Raw genomic sequence first — 20185 nt, 5'->3', positions numbered from 1 at the left:
CTTGCGGTTGCACTTGGGGCAAAATTTAAATGGAACACTTTACATATGTCACCTTATGGCAGCGGGCTAGTGTGTTTAGGAAAATAGAGTGTAGAGTATGTTTCCACCCCCCACTCTCCCTACTTGCAGGGCAGAGGCCTTCCAAGGCCCAGGCCGAGGCCAGAGGCCTTCCGAGGCCCAAAGTCCGTCATGAAGCTCTCGACGGTTGTTTGTTCTTCAGACCGGCGTCGATCTTCGATGACTCGACGTGGGAGTGAAAGAACGGGGAAATTAATATTGATTTCTTGCAAAATGGCTGAAAGCCAGGGACCTCCGCGCAATGCTTCCGACCAGTATGGCGGAAAAAAACAATCTGAGGGTCCTACATGTGTGATGGATCATGGGTACAGTGGACGTCACACTAGGGATAGTATTACTGGCATGCCCTGTGTCGATGCCCATTTTCGAAAAACAAACTAATACTCCGCAGCTCCCACTAGATGTCGGCCTATGCACAGCATGTATCTAAGCAGATTCCACAAGCCTCAGAAAATATATATATATGACAATGCATTACTTACCGTAAAAGCATTTCTGATGGTTGTATCTGCTTAGATTCACATGCTGTGCATAGGTCCGACATCCATTCGTCACTGCGGAGTATTGCATTTTGTTTTTCTTAGTCGAAAAGGGGACGTTGACAAGGCGTGTCTGTAACACTATCCCTATAGTGACGTGCGTTGTACCCACAAATCCCTCACGCGTCGAGGTCCCTCTGTTTGTATTTTTTCTGCCCTGAGGGAGCCTTCTATACGTGAGTGAGTACAGAAAAGAGAGAGATGTAGAAGATGTCTATGTTCCTTCCATCCGAGCGGGGAGAAAGGGTGGGCGCATGTGAATCTAAGCAGATACAACCATCAGAAATGCTTTTACGTCAAGTAATGCATTGTCTTCTGATGTTTGTTAATCTGCTTAGAATCACATGCTGTGCATAGACTAGCGAGCAGTACCCGGAGTTGGCAGTGGGTTAGGAAAAGGAACAGTAGAGGAAAGATGTCTTAATACTGCCTGTCCCACCTGGGAGTCAGATCTAGAGTGTGCATCTAGACAGTGTTTTGTAAAGGTGTGCACAGAACTCCAGGTAGCCGCTTTGCAGATGGACTCAAGGGGAACATTTGCAATGAACGCTATGGAAGCCCCAGTGCCTCGAGTGGAATGTGCTCTTGGCTTGAAGGGTAGTTCTCTCTTAGCAAGAGTGTAAGATAGTGATGCATTGAACAATCCATCTAGATATAGTGGACTTTGAGACTGCATCTCCTTCTCTTCCTATTGCCACCGAGATAAAGAACTGATTAGTCTTTCTCAGTGGTCTAGTTCTTTCCATGTAGAACATGACAGCTCTGCGTACATCTAGTGTATGCAGACTTTTTTCTCCCAAGCTGGAAGGGTTTTGAAAGAACGTTTGTAGTTCTATTGACTGGTTTACATGAAACTTCGAGATGAATTTTGGTGCAAACCTTGGGTGTGTGTGCGTAGAACCACCTTCTCCTTGTGAACTGTTACGAAGGGGTCTAGAACAGAAAGAGCCTGTAGTTCACTTACTCTCCTAATGGAGGTGATAGCTATTAGGAAAGCAGTCTTAAGAGTGAGGTCCTTAAGAGTTGCTTTGTGCATGGGTTCAAAGGGAGGGCCCATGAGTCTAGAAAGTACCACATTTAAGTCCCATCCGGGAGCTGGGTTAGCTATCGGAGGGAGTATTCTCTTTACCCCCTCCATGAAGGCTTTGATAACTGGTATCTTCCACCACAACACTTTAAGTTGGGAAGTGGTGTATGCAGAAAGTGCCGCTAGGTGGACTTTAATGGAATTGAACACTAGACCTGAATCCAGTAAATGGGTCAGGTACAGAACAATGTTCGTGGGAGAGCAGTCAACCGGGTTGATGCTCTTACCTCTACACCAGATGACAAATCTTTTCCACTTGCTAGAATAGCAGTGGCGAGTATTAGGTTTTCTGGCTTCCCTGAGGATGTCCATACATCTCTGCGGGAGTTGTAGATGTCCAAATTCTATGATCTCAGGAGCCAGGCTGCTAAGTTCATGGTCTGAGGGCATGGATGCAGTGTCCTGCCCTTGTCCTGTGACAGCATGTTGTACAGGTAGGGAAGTCTCACTGGGGGAGATAGGGACATCTCCATCAAGTGAGCGAACCATGGCTGCCGGGCCCACATTGGGGCCACTAGTATCATGGTAACCTGTTCCTGGTGCATCTTGTGCACCACCTTGTTGAGGAGGGGAGTCGGGGGAAAGCCGTAAAAAAATTTCCCTGACCATTGAATCGACAGACCGTTCCCCTTTGACTGGTTTTGGGGGTACCTGGAGGCGTAACTTTGCCATTGTGAGTTCTCCAGTGTTGCGAACAGGTCTATTTCCGGGAATCCCCATTGCGTGAAGACGTCTAAGACGATGTCTTCGTGCAATTGCCATTCGTACTCTTCGGGCAGGGGGAAGTCTCTGCTGAGTTCGTCTGCTAGCAGATTGAGTTCCCCTGGTACGTGTTGTGACAGTAGGAACATGTTTTTGAGAGCCCACTTCCATATATTCTGAGACAGCTTGGACAGTCCTGGAGAGTGGGTTTCCCCCCTGCTTGTTGATGTAGTACATGGCTGTGGTGCTGTCTGTAAGGACCATCACTGTCTTCCCTTGAAGGTGTTCCTGGAAGGCTTTTAGTGCTTTGAACACCGCTAGTAGCTCCAGAAGGTTTATATGCTTGGATGCTACGTTCGGAGTCCAGACTCCGTGAGCAGTCTGATGGGATAGGTGAGCCCCCCATCCTGTGAGGGATGCGTCCGTGGTTAGAGTGGCCTCCACCGCGGGTGTGGCAAAGGGTTTCCCTATTAGGTTTTCCTTTGTCCACCACCGTAGCGAGAGAACCAAGGCCTGCGAGACCACCACTAGATCGTCCCATTGTCCGCTGGCCTGACACCACTGGCTGTTGAGCCACTCTTGCATTGGCCGCATGCGCGCGTGAGGTACCAAATAAATACACGACGCCATCATACCTAGCAAACGCATCGCTTTGCGCACCGTCACCTCTCGACCTGCCACATATTGGGGATCTCAAACAGCATGTTTTGGACCCTCTCGTTGGAGGGGAAGACGAGGCCGTCCTTTGTTCGAATTAGAGCCTCTAGGAATTGTTTGACTTGGCTGGGGTCTAAGCTGGACTTCTTCTCGTTGATGGAGAAGCCCAGTTGGAACAAAAGGTCTACAGTCTTTTGGGTGTTTGAGAAGCATGTCTCGTAAGAATCCCCTGTTATGAGCCAGTCGTCGAGGTAAGGGTATACTGGGATGGATAACCTGCGCAGGTGGGCCGCTGCCACTGTAAGTACCTTCGTGAATACCCTTGGTGCAGATGCTATCCCGAAGGGTAGTACTCTGAACTGGTAGTGTTTGTTCACTATCTTGAACCTGAGGTATTTTCTGTGCGCTGGCAACATTAAAATATGAAAGTATGCATCTTTCATGTCCAGTGTTGTCATGTAATCCCCCTGTGATAACAGTGGGATTACTTCCTGCAAGGTCACCATACGAAACTTTTGTGGTTTGACCAACTTGTTCGCTGGGCGCAGATCTAATACAGGGCGCATGGTTAAGTCCCTTTTGGGTACAAGGAAGTATACTGAATAAATAACTTCTGTTACCCGAGATAGGGGGACAGCCTCTATAGCTTCTTTTTTCAGTAGCTCTTCTACTTCTTGTAGAAGAATGGTGAGGTGTTCCGGTGTCATGCGTCGGTTCCGTGGGGGTCTGTACTTCGGGGAACCGTTGAATTCGATTCAGTATCCGTCGGCTATGGTGGATAATACCCAGCTGTATGACGATATTCCCTACCATGCTGAAAGGAACGATGTTAGCCGGCCCCCGACCGGTGATGCATGGGAGGGGACCCGAATCTTCGGGTCATTTGTTGGTATTGGGCGTGGAACCTTTGGGGCTGGAGCCGCGACCTCTTCCCCTGCCACGGCGTTGGCCTCTTTGACTGAACTGGGTGTTGTTACCCTGGTTAGAGGGCCAGTTGGTAGCAGAGTAAAATTGCTGTTGGTTTTGCTGCTGGCGTTGGCCACGAAAGGAGCGTCTATTGCCATAGCCGCGTCCGTTAGGGGGCCTAGAAATTTGGTCAAGAGTTTTGATGGTATCAAACTCTTTCTTCGCGTGTTCTAGGGCCTCATCAACTGCTTTCCCAAACAGATGTGTTTCTTCTATGGGCTTATTTATCAGGGAATCCTGGGTTTCCGGCTTAAATCCCGAATTGCGCAGCCAGACATGACGTTTGAGAAGTGTTCCCTGAACCTGGGAACGGCCAGCCGTCTCTGCGGCATCTAAGGAGTTCTTTACGATGCCCTGGTTTACAAGAGTTCCCTCTGAGATTGTAGCTAACAGGCGTGAACGCAGGGGTTCTGGTGCGTCCTCTGCTTCGCTGCGCAGCTTGCTCCACTGTGCATCTGCGTAGCTAGCTAGTAGGGAATTGTTATTTGCAATCCTAGTTGAAAAGGCGGCGGACGTCGTGATTCTCTTCCCAAGTGCGTAGAGCTTTTTGCCCTCTTTGTCAGGTGGTGCCTCACTAGTGGATAGTGGTACCCCTGCTCTTTTCCTTGTATTAGTAACTACGAGGGAGTCCGGAATAGAATGGCCTCTGATGTACAACGGGTCAGAGGGCGAAGGGCTGAAGAGCTTTTCTATCCGAGGGTTGACCCCTCTGACTAAAGCAGGATTGGAAAGGGAAGGAGTTATTCTTCTCTTTATAGAAGCCAGGAGCGGAATAGACTGACTAACAGGGGCTTTTTCTTTAATAACTTTCTCTACAAAGTCTATGTCAGGAAGAGTCTCCCATGTGTCTATTTCAAAATGCGCTGCTGCCTTGCGCAATAGTGCATTAAGTGAAGGTTGGTCATCTATGGGAGAGGTGTTTCCAATAGGTGAATCCTTGGGAGGAGAAGGGTGAAAGACATCAGGGTCTGAGTGCACTGATGGGGATTGCCAAGGCTGCGAGGTAGCTGTATCTTCTTCGAAAGCTCCTGCACTAGTGTAAGGATCTTCTTCAAACCCCTCTTCCTCATGTTCTTCCTCTCCACCCAAACACTCATCATCCTCCTGGAGGTATTGCGCCTCTTCCGTGAGGTCATATACGTCTGCAGAAGGGGGAAACAGCCTAGGAATTTTGACCCTAGGGTCATCCTGGGGCCATTCTCTTAGTCTTTTGGGTGTGGGTGGGTTTTGGTTTCCCAAAAACCTTTCCATTTTCTCCATACAAGAATGGAGTCTTTTAAGGGACTCACGGGGGACCCCTGAATAGTCTAGAGGGGGGAAATCAGTGTCTTCACCTTCAAAACGCTTATAACGCTCCCACAACGTCGAAGAATGGTTTCCGTCGCCATCTGAAAAGCCCTCCGGTAGTTCCGAAGTGCCCTTAGATGAAAGGGGCACTTCCTGGCTACTTTTATGCTTTTTCAGCGTTTCTATAGCTTTTTATGCGGTATTCGACGTTTGTTTCGTCGTCCGCTTACGTGTGTCTTCGGAAATAATTCTCGCCAGGCTCTCGACAACGAGTTTGTCAGTAGAGGACTCTGGTGTCGACGTTGCCTGCGTTACGCGTTGTTCCTCGACGGCCGCTCTATGGAGCGTTACGTCGGATGATTTTGGGGTAGCGCCCGTGTTTGATGAAAGCCCAATCGCTGGTCGCGGCTGCGTTTGCGGGTGGGGCTTGAGACCCTTACGGTCTGAGGTAGACGCCGGAGTGCCCTGCGTCCCCTTCGGCGCTGATGGATCCTTCGTCTTCGACGAAGAAGAGCCGTGGATTGTGTGCTTAGGCCTATGGGGTCTGTGTGCGTCCTTGTCGCCGGGGTGTTCATCCCCATGAGCAGGGCGTGAGCCGAGCCCGTCGGGGACGGACGTCGAGGAGCGCGAGCGCTCCTTCTGGGGGTTAATGACTTCCGTAACGGACGTCGAGTTATCACCCTCCTCGTCACTTTCTGTAACAGCGGCGGTGGGTGAGGAAACTGACTTCGCGTAGTCCGCCCACCTCTTACCTTTGCGTTCTTTAAGAGTTCTTGGTTTCAAGAGCTTACAGGCCGCGCAGCTGTCCTCCTTATGATCGAGGGGCAAGCAACGATTACAGAGCTTGTGTTTGTCCTTCCAAGTGTATTTGCCCCTACAGCGTGGGCAAAACTTAAAAGGTGTCCTCTCCATAGCTGAGGCAATAATAACTGGTGATAACAACCCCAAGGGAAAGATAGGGGAGAAAGAAAGACATTCTCAAAAAGAAGATAAAAGTTTGAACCCCCACTCTCCCTACTGTATGTTAGCCGGCGAGGCCAGGCCACGTGTTCAGCAGCGCCGAAGGATCTCCTCCATCTCTTCCCCTCCGTCGAAAACTTGCTCGGCGGAGAAACAGCTTCACAGCTAACGTCGAGGGGAGGGATCTTTAACTATATAATAAGTATAATTAAGGACCGAGGTCCGTAGTAAGTATTTGCAATGTCTCTCTAGGAGCTCCGCGTAAGGCGACCAGAAGCTGGGCGGAAAAAAACAATCCGAGGGACCTCGACGCGTGAGGGATTATGGGTACAACGCACGTCACTATAGGGATAGTGTTACAGACACCCCTTGTCGACGTCCCCTTTTCGACTACGAAAAACAAAATGCAATACTCCGCAGTGACCACTGGATGTCGGACCTATGTACAGCATGTGAATCTAAGCAGATTAACAAACATCAGAAATATATATATACACACTTTTTAATACAAAGCTTTGGTCAGTGTTTCCTTCTGCCATAGTACTGTAGGCCTATGTCTAAACCCAGAATACTGCTCATCTCCCTCTTGAGATAAGTCTGACTGCTCAGCCACAGCTACCAACTAAATCTTTGTGGTACAGACTGATACCAAAGGGGATTTATTGCTCTCACCTGTAGTCCTAATCTTCTGTAGTGCTCCCTAAGGGAACTGCACAGGATTCTGCCTAACACTTTATTATTCCTCTTTCACAATTTCTTCTCTTCTATATTTATGGGTTACTATTTCTCTCCATCTCGCACCAAATCTCATTGACACATTCCATATCCATTTCTCTCCTTTTCAATCTCTCATTTTTCTCCATCATTCCCCATGACTTTCACTATGTAAAGTACAAAATGCTACATGAGCTCTTGCCGCTCCCACTCCCTTCACTGCACCTCTACCCCAGTCTGTGCCCCTTTCTTCCCCTGCACCCCTCCCCTAATCCCCCCCCAATCTGCTGCCCTCCTTCTGCAGCCCCCCCTTCAACAAGCAGTATGTCGAACTTTCCCTCCATTTCTAATCTTTTCTTTCAATCACTTTTGACTACCTTTATAGAGCTCTCTAAACTCTAAAGATACAACTTCCTCTATTGCCTTTATCTTCACCTTTACCTGTCTGTCGCTCCATTTCTCTACTGCTTTCTGCCAAATTCTCTCTCAATGGGGCAGCCCTCTATGTTTACTCTCTCGCTGCGCAATCACTTTCTGCCTCATAATCCAAGCTATGCCCATCACTCTTGTAATCTGTTTCTATGCTTCTTTCTATTCCCATCTTTCTTACTCCATCTTTATTTTTCCCCCTTTTGCTTTCCTTTATATATCTGCATCAGTCTGTCTTCTTTAAAATTAAATCTATGGGCATGAATTCCCAACCAGCACTCAATTGTGAAATCACATTGGAAAACACTTTGTAAATCCAGCGCAATGTATCAAGGTCACATGAATCTCTCAGGCAGTGTCAACCATGCTTTAATCTCAGTCCGTCAGCATTTCTTGCATCAGAAAAAGCGAGACATATGTAATCCAAGTTCCAAAAAAGGATTGAATGAAATATAAATTAATTGCATCTTGTGTCATTTGTTGATTGTGTCTCTAATTCTCTTCCTGTATTCATGTTTGTGTTTATTTGGTAAAACCCCCCCATGTAATATTTTGTGCAGCGAATCTAAGTGTGAACTCAGATTTCAAACACTGCTAACCTTGGTGCGTGGCTTTATTCTCTCAACACCGACTGGTTTTTAGTCAGTACTACATTCCTAAAATAGAATATTTTGCTGCAAGGAACCACGAAGAATTGACACTTTGTTAAAAAAAAAAGACTACTTAGACTCACACAGAAAAAACATTTAACACTTGCTTGAGAGCAAACTCGACATCTGGAATGGAAGCGACTAACGTGCTTAGAGTGTATTACGTGTTTTTACTATAACAGTATAGTTGTGAATTAAGAGGTGAAACAAACTAGGATCACCAATTTTATGGCGGGCATGTATTGGTGTCTGGAAGTCGATTCATATTTTAATAAAAAGGTAATCACCCCCTCTGTTGAAAATGTATCAAATATTCAGAATATTACACACAGTATACATGTCTATTGATAGGACTCGATGCAATACCTTTTAAACAGGACATAGCCACCCACACCACGAAATAAAATGTGGACCATTAAGGGCTTCCCATGAGCACAATTGTAAGAGCATGTATAGTTTAAATATAGGAAATGTTTCTATAACTGCTAATGGCCCAATAATAAAACACTTTTGTACCGACCTGTAGATGTGTCCGTAACATATGTGCACCATGGGAACTATACGCCATTTGATGGAATACCCAGTCAAATAAAAATCACACTATCCAATGGCATGATCGTTATTTGACGCAACAGTACTGGACCAGTTTGTCCCTGCACTATTCCTAGAATGTAAACCAACAAGCTTATTGCATGCTTTTAAATCCAAGTCACCTAGAGAGGATTTTGTTGGATGCTAACCTTTTTTTAAACTAGTAGGCCATGTGCTTCTGACTAACCACCTCTCAAGTCCAAAATGAAGACAAACATTTGGGGAATATGGATTTGGCAGTCAAGGGAACATTGGCATTTCAAAAGAAAGAACTGACTCACACTAAGTATTTCAAATTACAGTATACAAATTGTTAATTTGGACAATTATTTCATTTAACAGTCTCTTATCGCTTCTATTATTTGTAATAGCCCAAAATCGTATTGATGGATGATCAGTTCTTTAAATAGTTAGGGCCATAAACAGATGTAATGGCTACAATTGATGCATTTAAAAAATGTGCATTTTAATACAAAAACATACTGATGCACTGAATCACTGCAAGTAGTTGAGACTTTAAAGTAAAATATAATAAAGTTTTGTGCGCAGAGACGAAAATAAATGCGTGCACTGAATGAGCGTTGCACATGTGGAAATGTAATTTCATAGATCCTCATACAGGACTTGTCTCTACGATGTGTACGAATGTTGTGACATGGGTCATAAAACAGCATTGCCGGTGCACTGCGTAGGATTTAATGCCACCAGGGAACTAAGTTAGGTCAATCGATCAACTGATTAAATTATCACAAGATGGAGGTTTGCAGATCTTAGTGTTATACGCAAGGTAAAATGCATTGAAAGAAAAAAAATGCAATGATATATGGTCCAAAATAGAAGTCTTGCTGATTGGTTGAATAAAACTCCTGAGAATACATTTCCTTCAAAAGGTCCCCAAAATAATTTATGCATCCATGGAGTTCACGTCTTGAGGACATTTGGCACAGTTGAGGGAATGTGAAACATCTGAAACCTATGCCTATGACATTGATACAGCATTCATACCCTAGTAGGGAAAGTAACAGATTGATGGAGCGATAATTGCCTTTCAAGAAGATTTCAAATTGTTAGCTTTTAGATTGCATTACAGCCTTTTGGGCACTGGTTTCAAAAACATCTGCATGTAAATTTATTTAAGTCACTCGCAAATTTGAGCGAATTCTCAGAGCAACATGCCATGAAAAATATAATACAGGAGCTCCAATCATCCATTAGGATGACTGTATTCCAACGATAGTGCGTGCCTGCCTACCCTTAAAGTAAGGCAAGGAGTTTTTTTTTTCTCCAACATTCACAGAAAGGGTCATTTGGCCTCTTCTGCTTCCAGCTACAAATTAATAGCAGGCCTCAACACTTGCACTAGACACTGGAGAGTGATCGGCTCAAGAACAGTAAGAAATGGTGTATATACAGAGAATTGGATGTGGCAGTTGGTGTTTTATGCATGGCTAGTAGCTTACAACTTGAAAGTGTAACCCCTTGTATTAGGTTTATACTAGCCTATTCGCCCTCCTGCCCGCGCAAACCACCCCCGCCCCCAACACCCATGATGCAAAGGCAAACTGGGCCGGACAAGAGCAAGCAAACAAAATCAACGTTGCCATTATCCGCTTCTTCTCCAAGTACAAAGCTTAACTTCCAATTACAAAGTCTGAAAATATGTGGCCCAATAGGTTTCGGAGAAAACAAATATTTGAACGAAAGACCTACTTGTCATCCACTTCAAGACACTTGACCAAAATCGGCAAAATTCCAGATTTTATTAGATCATCGATGGGTGGATTGCGATCACTTGATAATAACTTTCTGGAAAAAAAAGTAAGCACTGTTTTTTTGTGTAAGAAAACCCAATAATTAAGAAACTGTGCTCAGTTTTTATTTTACCTTGCAGCCTGAACAGCACTTAATTGGATAACCGGGTTATCGCTAGTTGCATTCTGCAAAAAGACAAGCCAACATTAAATAAGGAACTTGTATGACCGCAAAAAAAGGAAACTGGGCAACAGGAGGCAAAAGTACAAATGTCAAACAGACCGCAAATCAACTTCTTTGAGCTCCCAGGGAAAGATTGTCAAATGCATTTTGAATGCATTGAAAACGCCAACAGCAATTACAACTCTCAGATTCCTTGTAGGCTTAAAAGAATAGTATTGGATTTTGGGCAGGCAAAAACTAAAATACATACCTGTAATATGGCTTCTAGCGTAATATTTTGCTTTAAAGGAAAAGAAAAACAGTTAGAAACGCTGAGAGCATAACATTTGCAAAATATCTACCACAAGACAAATTTTGTAAAATAGCATAAAATGCATTCACCGTCTTGAAGTCGGCATCAGCATCGGAATCTTCTAAACTCTCTTCTTGGGGGACGTTTCTCTTTTTCAATAAGTGCTCATCTCTTTTGTTCTGTGGGGGAGGGGTGGAGAAAAAGAAAAATGACCATTATAGAGCGACACTTCACTCTGGCCCAAAACCTGAGCACAAACTTAAGGTGCAGGACCCATCCTTGGGTAAGCTTTTCAGGAAGTAGAAACAATCTAGCTAGTGGATTACTTATGCAGCTCAGGGACTCAATGGCCATATTAGGCATACTAGAGAAACATTCAAACTGAGACATCTGTTGTATTTACTTTTGCCAACAATCTTCATAAACATTTCAAGGCAATAAGCCCCCCCCCATCCAATTTAGAATGTCCTCCCCAAAAGGAAATGTTTATTAGCAAATGGGGGTGTGGAGGGGGGAATAAAAATCAGGTTGATTGGTTTGTATCGCATGACCTAAGCCATATTCCAAGTAACCTGAAGGCTGCCAACACCCGCCCTGCCATCTTTCCCCACACTCCCCTTCGTCTGGTTTTCGGCACCTTCCCTCCTCACCGCCTGACCCCAATTACCAGATTCCTTTGGTGGCATCACTGCAGTCGTCACCACTCCAGCCTCCCAGGCCGAAATGGAAAAGAATTTCCGCAGGAAGCCTCACCTTCCATCTCCACGGCAGCCATCTTATATACGTTTTTTGTTGGAACATACATTACACCCAAGCGCTTCCCATTCAAACAAAATATATTGCTCTTAGCAATTCAGGTTTTAGGATTGAAAACTTGGGATGCCAATAGCAAAGAAACCAGATCCAGTGGTACCGGCTCCAAGGCCCATCGTTAAACTCTGGCCTAGAACTTGGGACCCGGGCTGTTACCAGCCAATCTGTTCTGCCACAACCTGATTTTATTGCTATATTTAAAGACAAAATATAAGCATATAATACCACACACTGTTTTGCCTCCAAGAACCCAATGTAAGTGCAGAAACACCTAAATGCTTTGTGGGCTATCCCTTTTATTTAATCTCCCACCCAAAAAGATCACCCACTGTTTTCGGAAGCTAGTATGCAAATCTGTTGGTGTGTGCTGGTGTTACTGCAGCCTTTTTAGCTGTTGGATATGATGTGGCATTCCTAACGCGCCTGTACACGTACACAAGTGTTTCTAGGCACAACAAGACAGGGGGAAATATAGGGAGGACAAAATAACCATCTTACTAGGCCTCGTCTCATTCAGATCGCACAAGTGCGGGGAAGGGGGAAGTGGAGTTAATTCACAAGTGCAGCCAGCTGGTGGCTCATAAGTGCAGAGAGAAAGGACTGTAGGGTTGCAGATGCAGACCCTTAAGTGCTGGGGAGCCAGGAGGCAGTGCGAGGGCAACTGACATGCAGGAGCCTGGGCCAGAGTTCACAGGAGGACCAGGGCGCCGAGCAGTAGGGTGCATCAGCAGGGGAGAGGAAGAGAAAGTAAGCAAAAAGGAAGGTCAAGTGTTGCTTCCGGAACCAGGTGGTGGTTCAGGTACAGTTTGAGAGAGGCAGGGCGGCTGTTCCAGGGGGAGACCCCAGACGAGGAGATCTGCCCCCAACTCTCTGCTTGGAGAAGCATTTGATCTTAAGAGTTGGAGGTGGATGAGCGCAGAGCTCGAGAAGAAAGGATTTGGAAGAGAAAGTCAGAGGTAGAGCGGTCCCATGCCCCAGAAAGCCTTGTGGATGATGCAGAGGGGAGAGATACGATCCCTGGGCTTGAGGCCAAGGACAATACTTGCAGTCCTGTTCTGGATAAGTTGTAAAGGTTGAAGAGTAGAGGTAGGAAGATTTAGAAAGAGGCTGATGTAACAGTCCAGACTAGAGAGGACCAGAGCTCTGGAAACAGTGAGCTTCTGGGGGAAAGTGAGAAAAGGAAGAATACCTCTGAGGAGGTGCAGCTGATAGTTTCACTTCTTAGAGAGGTCAGATGTGAAGTGAGGAGAAGGTGGAGTCAAAAATGATACCAAGGTTCTTCCCCTCAAAGGAAGGAGCAGGAAGAGGCCCAGAGTGTCACAGCCAGAGAGGAAAAGAGGGAGCGGGTGTACCAATGAGAAGGATCTCAGTCTTACTGGCATTAACGCAGAGATCATGCTATGAACCTCAAGGGCTTCACACCACAGCCGACTACCTGCTCGAAGTCCCTTGGGTTCCGCATCAAGAGACCCCCTCATTCTAGGATTACATGACAAGACAGACAATCGCTTAGTACCAACTTTACCTCCTGTGGAAAAAACAAAAACAAGCTCATGATCCCAGCAAAAAAAAGATTTGCTGTTCAATCCTTGGTCCTCTCCCACCTGGATGGGGCAAAGCCCTCCTGGAAGGCCTTCTGACAACCACCACAAGATGTGTCCTACATGCTGCAGGACAACTCAACGCCCCAGCAATCAAACTGCACTGGCTCCCCCTGAAAGCATGTATCGCCTTCAAATCATGCTGCATCATATACAAGGTTGCCACATTAAGTCCTCAAGATAGGTTGCTGAGAAGTATAGCATCTCTGGAGGCCTACAATCTACCAGAAGCAAGGACATGTTCAGACTGATGGTGCAGGATTGAAAGAACCAGAAAAATCGGGCCTTTTTTCAGTCTACAACTAGAGACTCCGATATCTCCTCCCAGCCACCAGAGACACCCCCTTGCTTCTACATTTCATGACGGTGCTCAAGACCCTCCTCTTCAAGGAATGGATTGCCTTCCACTTAGCACCCCAATACTTTGTATTGATCCCTTGCAATCTGCTTCCCTGAGCGTGTACCCCCCCCGACCCTCTGCCCCACCCCTATGACTTGTAAAGTGCTCTGTTGCTTCCCGAAACAGAGTCTGAATTGTATCTGCACTCAAATATCTTTCAGTTGCCGGTACACTGGATCATCCGACCCATTATTTAACTTTGCTATACCAAAGCACTTACATCACCCCCATTTACACCAGATCTAGTACTCCAGATGCTTATTCTGGAAATAAGTTCAGCAGCCAACAAAGTTGTATAGCACCAGTTATGGTGAGAACACTTGAAAAGGGGCCAGGGGTTAAAAAAGGGACACAAAAAGGCACAGGCTTCCTAATCCCAACTACGCCCAGGTGTCGCAAGGTTAATCTACTTTCCAACCTCCTTTAAGCCAGTGTTCCCACCAGAACTCTGGTCTCAGAGTAAGTCCATTGTATTCCACTATATTGTGGTCTGCATTTAGTTACCCCAGACAAAAAGACAAAAATGTACTACATTGTACATTGCATCTATGTGTCCCAATGTAAAGTATTTTGTATTCTGCATTCAGGTCTCATCCAGGGTAAAGTGTGCTGCACTATAACTTGTGCAAACATTGGCTTTCCAGATATTTTCGATAACACCTATTAGTTAGACCAGCAAATTCAATGGTGAAGATCATGCAGAAGAATAGGTTGCAGACCTGGGTTTTAACACAAAATGCACAATTTCAAGCTACTAGCAGGCCAACCATAAAAGTCCCTCACCCTCTCAATTCTGTACATACTGACAGCACACCATTACTTACACGCCAAGAATCAATCACTAGTAAATTGTTAGCAGTGAGGGCACTTTTTGAGCCTTGTTTAAGTGGATTGTACACACTGGTGATAAACCCTGCAGAGTGCTCACAGAATCCCTGCTTAAAGTCTCCTCCCAGGTGGCCATGGACAGTGAGACGCTTCATGATCCTAAACCATGGGGTGGTATTAGTGGAGTGGATCACCTGGGAGGAGAAGACCACCAAGGTAATAGAGTGACTCAGGAGAGACGCAGTATTCCTTTTCTTTGGAGGTTGAGACAAATGATACCATAATACCTAATGACGTGCTGGCTGAGTCAGACTCCACTCCAAGGTGTTCGTAGTAAAAGCCCTTATGCTCAACATGAAAATCAGATATATCATATCATGAGTAAAGATACTGAGGTTTCCATCCTATGTGGTTCCCTTTTTGTATCATCTTTGAAATCAAGTAAACAATCACTTTAAGGCCCTTTTCTAAAAAAGGTACCTTCCATAAACAAAGTGAGTTTGATAAGGTTGAAACTAGGACATTTAAAATCAGGAGGGACGTCAGATCCCATAATGCCCCAAGTACTGGGATAAGGAAGAGGGGTTTGGAGGCACAGAACTGGAATATGCAGTATAGTGCTCCTCATGCCCAGACCTAAGCGGGTCTTTGTATAAGCCCCTTCAGGTGCAGGCCATTTGAAATCATGATGGCAGAAGTAGTTGGAGAAGCAGTGAGCAGCCATGCATAAAGCAAAAGCACAAATGAAGACACCGGGACTGCTGTTTGTATAGCGAGTTATGGTGCCCAGAGTCACAGCATTGAGCAGCTCAAACCGCAGAGGTCGCGCAGCAGGAATAGTTGAGTGACATGCTGCCCTGTAGAAGGGAGTAGTTTCTTACCTGTAACGCCATTTCTCCAGTGTTGGTATCTTTCATGGATTCACATGCTGTGAAGATTCCCGGTCAGGCTGGAAAAACCCTGATAACTTCAAAATAGTAGTTTTCCTATGGAACAAACCGACACCTTGAGTGTCCAATCAATGTCGTTATGGGTTCTTAGGGCAGCACCAATGGGACGTTGTGTATAGCTCCGCCTTTGCAGCTTCCCCTCAGATTTAAACCTCGCCAAACAGGAGACGACCATAAGGAGGTTAGCCTGAAGGGGAGGCTGGAGGGCGCATATGAATTCATAAAAGATACTAACACCGGAGAAATGGAGTTACGGTTAAGAAACTACTCCCTTCTCCAGCATTGGATTCACATGCTGTGAATAGATTTTGTAGCTGTAGAAATGCTTGTAGGTGTATATCAGGCAAACAGGATGCAAGCCTTCAGTAATCCGACAAAACAAAGCATATACCTTTAAGGTAAACACCAACAGGAGCAGGCAGAAAAAAATACAGAAGCCGTGGGGTCTTACCTTACTGGAACAGGCGTTGGGAGGACTGGACGTCCCATCTGTACGTCTTCGGCATGTTAACGTATGGGGCACTGCCAACGTTGCTGCCTGGCAAATGTCCGATTGGTATGCCCGCCCATAGAGCTGCTGAAGTCGCTGTGGACCTTGTGGAATGAGCTCTGGGAGCGGATTGTAGTGGTCCGTTAGCTTTTGTGTGGCATAAAGATATAGTAGTCGCCACCCAGCGAGAGATATCATGCTTTGAAATCGGCCTACCTTTACTGGAAGGGCCGAGAAAGCCACAAAAAGCTGTTTGGAGGATCTGAACGATTTTGTGCGGTCCAGGTAGTACTTTAAAGCTCTTAACATCTAGAGAATGTAGAGCCTTTCCAGCCGCAGTAGAAGCATTAGGAAAAAAAGGTTGGTAGAGGGATTGTAGTGTTTATGAAAATCTAATGGAATCTTTGGGATGAAATGAAGATTTGTAGAGAGGAGCAACCCGTCCCTCGTGAAGCGCAGATATGGTGGATCAATGACCCGAGCCTGCAGTTCTGATACTCGTCTAGAGCATGTAATTGCAACTGGAAAGATGACTTTACAAGTGAGGAATTTGATATCCGCCGTTGACATAGGCACAAAAGATGGTTTCATGAGGGCTGTTAAAACTAGGTTGAGACTCCAAACGAGGGAAAATCTTTTCCTTGGAAGAGATTCTGTAAAGGCCCTTCAGGAAATGCATTAATCTGTCGCTGTAAAGCGGGGTAGAAGCTCTTTTTCATGTGAAACGATATCACCGATAGGTGAACCTTGACATAAGATACTGCAAGACCGTCTTTTGCTAACAAAAGGGAAGGAGTTGAGGTGTCACACAATGTTTGCAGGTTAGGTTGCTGAGCACACCAAGCGCAAAACCGGTTCCGTTTACGGGTATATGATGTGTCGGTAGATGAGCTCTTGCCGCAGCCAAAATGCGGCAACAGTCCTGAGGTACGCTTAGGTTTCCGAACTCAGATGGGTCAGGAGCCAAGCAGCCAGGTTCAGGGAGCCTGGGTTGTGATGCCATACCATTCCCTTGTTCTGAGAGAGGAGATCCGACTGGGATCCCAGGTAAAGCAGACCGTCCACAGCCAACTAAAGAAGGTCAGAGAACCAGGTCTGCCTGGGCCAGAACAGGGCCACTAGGATTTTGCAGGGAACTTTTCGAAATCATTTTAACAGTTTTCCTGATTAGAGGAAAAGGGGGAACGTGTAGGCGAACATCCCAGCCAAAGGAAAAGAGTGCATGCCCCCGGGAGTTCGGATGAGGGATACTGCTGGCACAGTTTTTTTTCGGGGCTGGTGAAAAAGTCTAGAGGGGGAAGCCCCCTACTTCGAAAATATATTTGCCACCTGGGAGCTGTTTAGCTGCCACTTGTGAGTCTAGGAGGAGCCCCTACTGAGGGTATCTGCCGGTTTGTCCTGAACCCCTGGAAGGTGGAAAGCCAGGATCTGAATTCTGTGCTGAATGGCTCAGTGCCAGATGGTTTGAGCTTCCTGGGACAGTATCTGAGAGTGTGTCCCTCCTTGCTTGTGCAGGTAGAACATGGTAGTTCTGTTGTGGGTTAGAACCCCCACTACCAAGCCCTTGATCAGGGGGAGAAAAGATTTGAGAGCCCAATATACCGTCCTCAGCTCCAGGACGTTGATATGTAGAGAGGCCTCCGAGGGTAACCACAGGCCTTTGACTTGGAACAGGTCCAGATGAACACCCCATCTGTGAGCCATCGGTCACAACAGTGTAAAGGAAATCTGGTTCCATCAGCGGCATGCCCTGTCTGATGTTGTATGGGCGAGTCCACCACTGTATGGCGTCTGCAGGGGCCGGGAGATGACCACTTTGTACGACCAAGAGCACTTGATCTGGGACCATCTGATGTGAGATTCTTGCACCGGGAGCGTATAAAAAGGTGACAGTTTGGAATGAGAGGGATGCAAGACGACATGGAAGAGAGACATAAGGGCAGACTGATTTTTCCTGTGTAAAAGAGCACGCTGAGTCAAGAGTTTCTCCATCCTCTCTTCGAGAGTTTCACTCGATTGTATGTTTGGAAGACCAAATTCTTTGAGTGCGTCAGACAGGATTTGTCGAAGTTGATGGCAAAGCGTAGATGTTATAGACAGAGCATTGTGCTGTGGAGAGACTGACGTCTGTTGCTAAGATGTTCCCTGGACCAACCAGTCCAAGTAGGGGTAAACGTGGTGGCCCTTCCTCCGGAGGAAAGCTGCTACGGGAGCCAGACACTTGGTGAAAGTCCTAGGCGCTGATTTTAGGCCGAAGGAGAGAACCAGAAACTGGAAATGGCTGTTGTCCACTGTGAACCTGAAGGAATTTGCGGTGTCTTCGGTGAATTGGTAGGTGAAAGTAGGCGTCCGAGATCCAGAGACGCTAAAATACAGGCTGCACTGCCCTTAGAATGTCTTGCAACATTAGCATCCTGAATGTTTGCTTTTTTCCCCCCCATTCTTGAGCAACTGCAGTTCTAGAAAAGAGTGCCACTTACTGTTTGGCTTCTTGACCACGAAAACCTGGAATAGGTGCCCTTTCCTCTTGCTGATGGGGGAACCCTCTCGATGGCACCTTTTTTTTTTTTAAACATGAGATGAAGTACAGCTGGGGATTGCCTTCTGGGACGACCAACCGGGTTTCGTAAGGCATTGGAAGTATCCTTTTGGTAAGGAGTAATTTGCAGGCTTTGTAACAGCGGGACTGATAGAGCCTGAGGCATTGGAAGCTTAGCGTCTATTTGTCCTAGGTGAGATTGCAACGTGGAGTGTACATACTTGCATAGACTGCAATGACTGGGGATTAGCAAGAGGATATTGAAGTGGGACAGCCCCCATGTTTATTGATGTGGACGGTAGGGAATGAGTTTGCATGGTACGCTGTAGGACCAAGACAGATCGGTCTGTAAATGGCAGTTCTGAGCCTCCTTCGGGATAAGATTCAAACACTGCCTGCTCATCGCAGGGAGGTGCCTCAAAACGTGTAATGGTGTTGAAGGATGTCCTCTGGTAGTATGGTTGGAGACCTTTCTAAAAAGAGACTGTTCCGTAGGAGCAGTTATGTGCTTTGATTTTCTCTTGGGAGACGGATCCTTTGTTAATTCAGAAGGGGCTGGCCCCATAGAGGAAGTACGTGTCGCCAGAGATCTTTTCTTCGTCATGGTCTGCTAGGTTGTCGTCGACGGGGCAGCAGTTGTCAGGCGGGTTGTGGAGGGGATGGCTGTCGATGGACCTGTCGTTTATGGCGCAGTCAATGGGAGACGAGTCGTAGAAAGTCTTCATCGCTGATGGAGGGTGACAGTTTGGATGACAACTTGGATTTATGTTTTGTGGACTCATGGCCGAAGAGGAGTGATGTTTGTCGGTGGACAAAGACTGTCGATAAGGATGAGGTCGTAGACCTTGAACTTGTCTGACGAAGATTTGCAGGCTAAATCCGCAGATTTTTGCAGGTGTGAGCCCTTCTGTGGTCTTTTGGAGCGTGATTCGGAAGTGTCATGAGCAGAGGGAACTTTGACACCCCTCACCACTCGGGGGCCTTTTCAGGGATAATGAAGGCCTGGCTTTATCTTGAATTGAAGACGGCCTAGGCTCATCTGTATGCTGTTTCTTTGTCATCAGTTCTTCTGACCTCAATCTTTGGAGCGATGACGTCGTCTAGTCTGAGGAAGTGGCAGCCCTGCCTATACCTGTCTAAGGGTTTTTTTGTGAGAACCCTTGACAGGCATCACAATCTTCGGCCGAGTGATTAGGTTATAAACAGTATAGGCACTCTGAATGCCTGATGCCCCCACAACCCTCTTATACATTAAGGCCGCAAGTCTCACACGGCCTGAACAAAGTTCTTCAGACCCAAGGATTCCATAATGGGACCAGAAAAACACCTTTCCTTTGTCGAAAGACTGGAAAAGAAAGCTGAAGCGAAGAAAACAATTCTCACAAAAAGACGAATTCTCCGAGGAGAGAACGCAAGGTAATCCCAACGGTTTGGAAGACGGTTGAAATCTGAGACGAAGCTGTGGAGGCAGAGCTATACACTCGACATCCCAATGGTGCTTCCCAAAGCACCCATACGTGGTTGCTGGGACACTCAAGGTATCAAAGCTTTTTCCATAGGAAAAAGTACTATTTTGAAGTTACCAGGGTTTTCCCAGCCTGACGGGGAATATTCACAGCATGAGATCCAATGCTGGAGAAATAAGCTTTCCTTTCCCTGTTCTCACCTCCGGTGACT

At 46.3% G+C, this 20185-nt stretch overlaps 1 protein-coding gene across 1 annotated transcript in view; it reads right to left on the bottom strand.

Annotated features, from left to right (window-relative positions):
- The window catches only part of KPNA3 (karyopherin subunit alpha 3), a 1475105-nt gene that overhangs the window by 1174372 nt on the left and 280548 nt on the right, over positions 1-20185 (bottom strand). Inside the window, exons 3-6 of the mRNA XM_069640670.1 lie at positions 10977-11066; positions 10846-10875; positions 10545-10597; positions 10371-10466 (exon numbers count right to left, since the gene is read on the bottom strand). Of these exons, the coding sequence (XP_069496771.1) occupies positions 10371-10466; positions 10545-10597; positions 10846-10875; positions 10977-11066 (269 nt within the window). The remainder of the gene's footprint in view (positions 1-10370; positions 10467-10544; positions 10598-10845; positions 10876-10976; positions 11067-20185) is intronic.

The sequence above is a fragment of the Ambystoma mexicanum genome, chromosome 7q, assembly GCF_040938575.1.
Source record: "Ambystoma mexicanum isolate Mex_15411 chromosome 7q, UKY_AmexF1_1, whole genome shotgun sequence".
Taxonomy (NCBI): domain Eukaryota; kingdom Metazoa; phylum Chordata; class Amphibia; order Caudata; family Ambystomatidae; genus Ambystoma; species Ambystoma mexicanum.
Note: the sequence above shows the minus strand (reverse complement) of the source record. Positions and strands in the feature narration are given on the sequence as shown.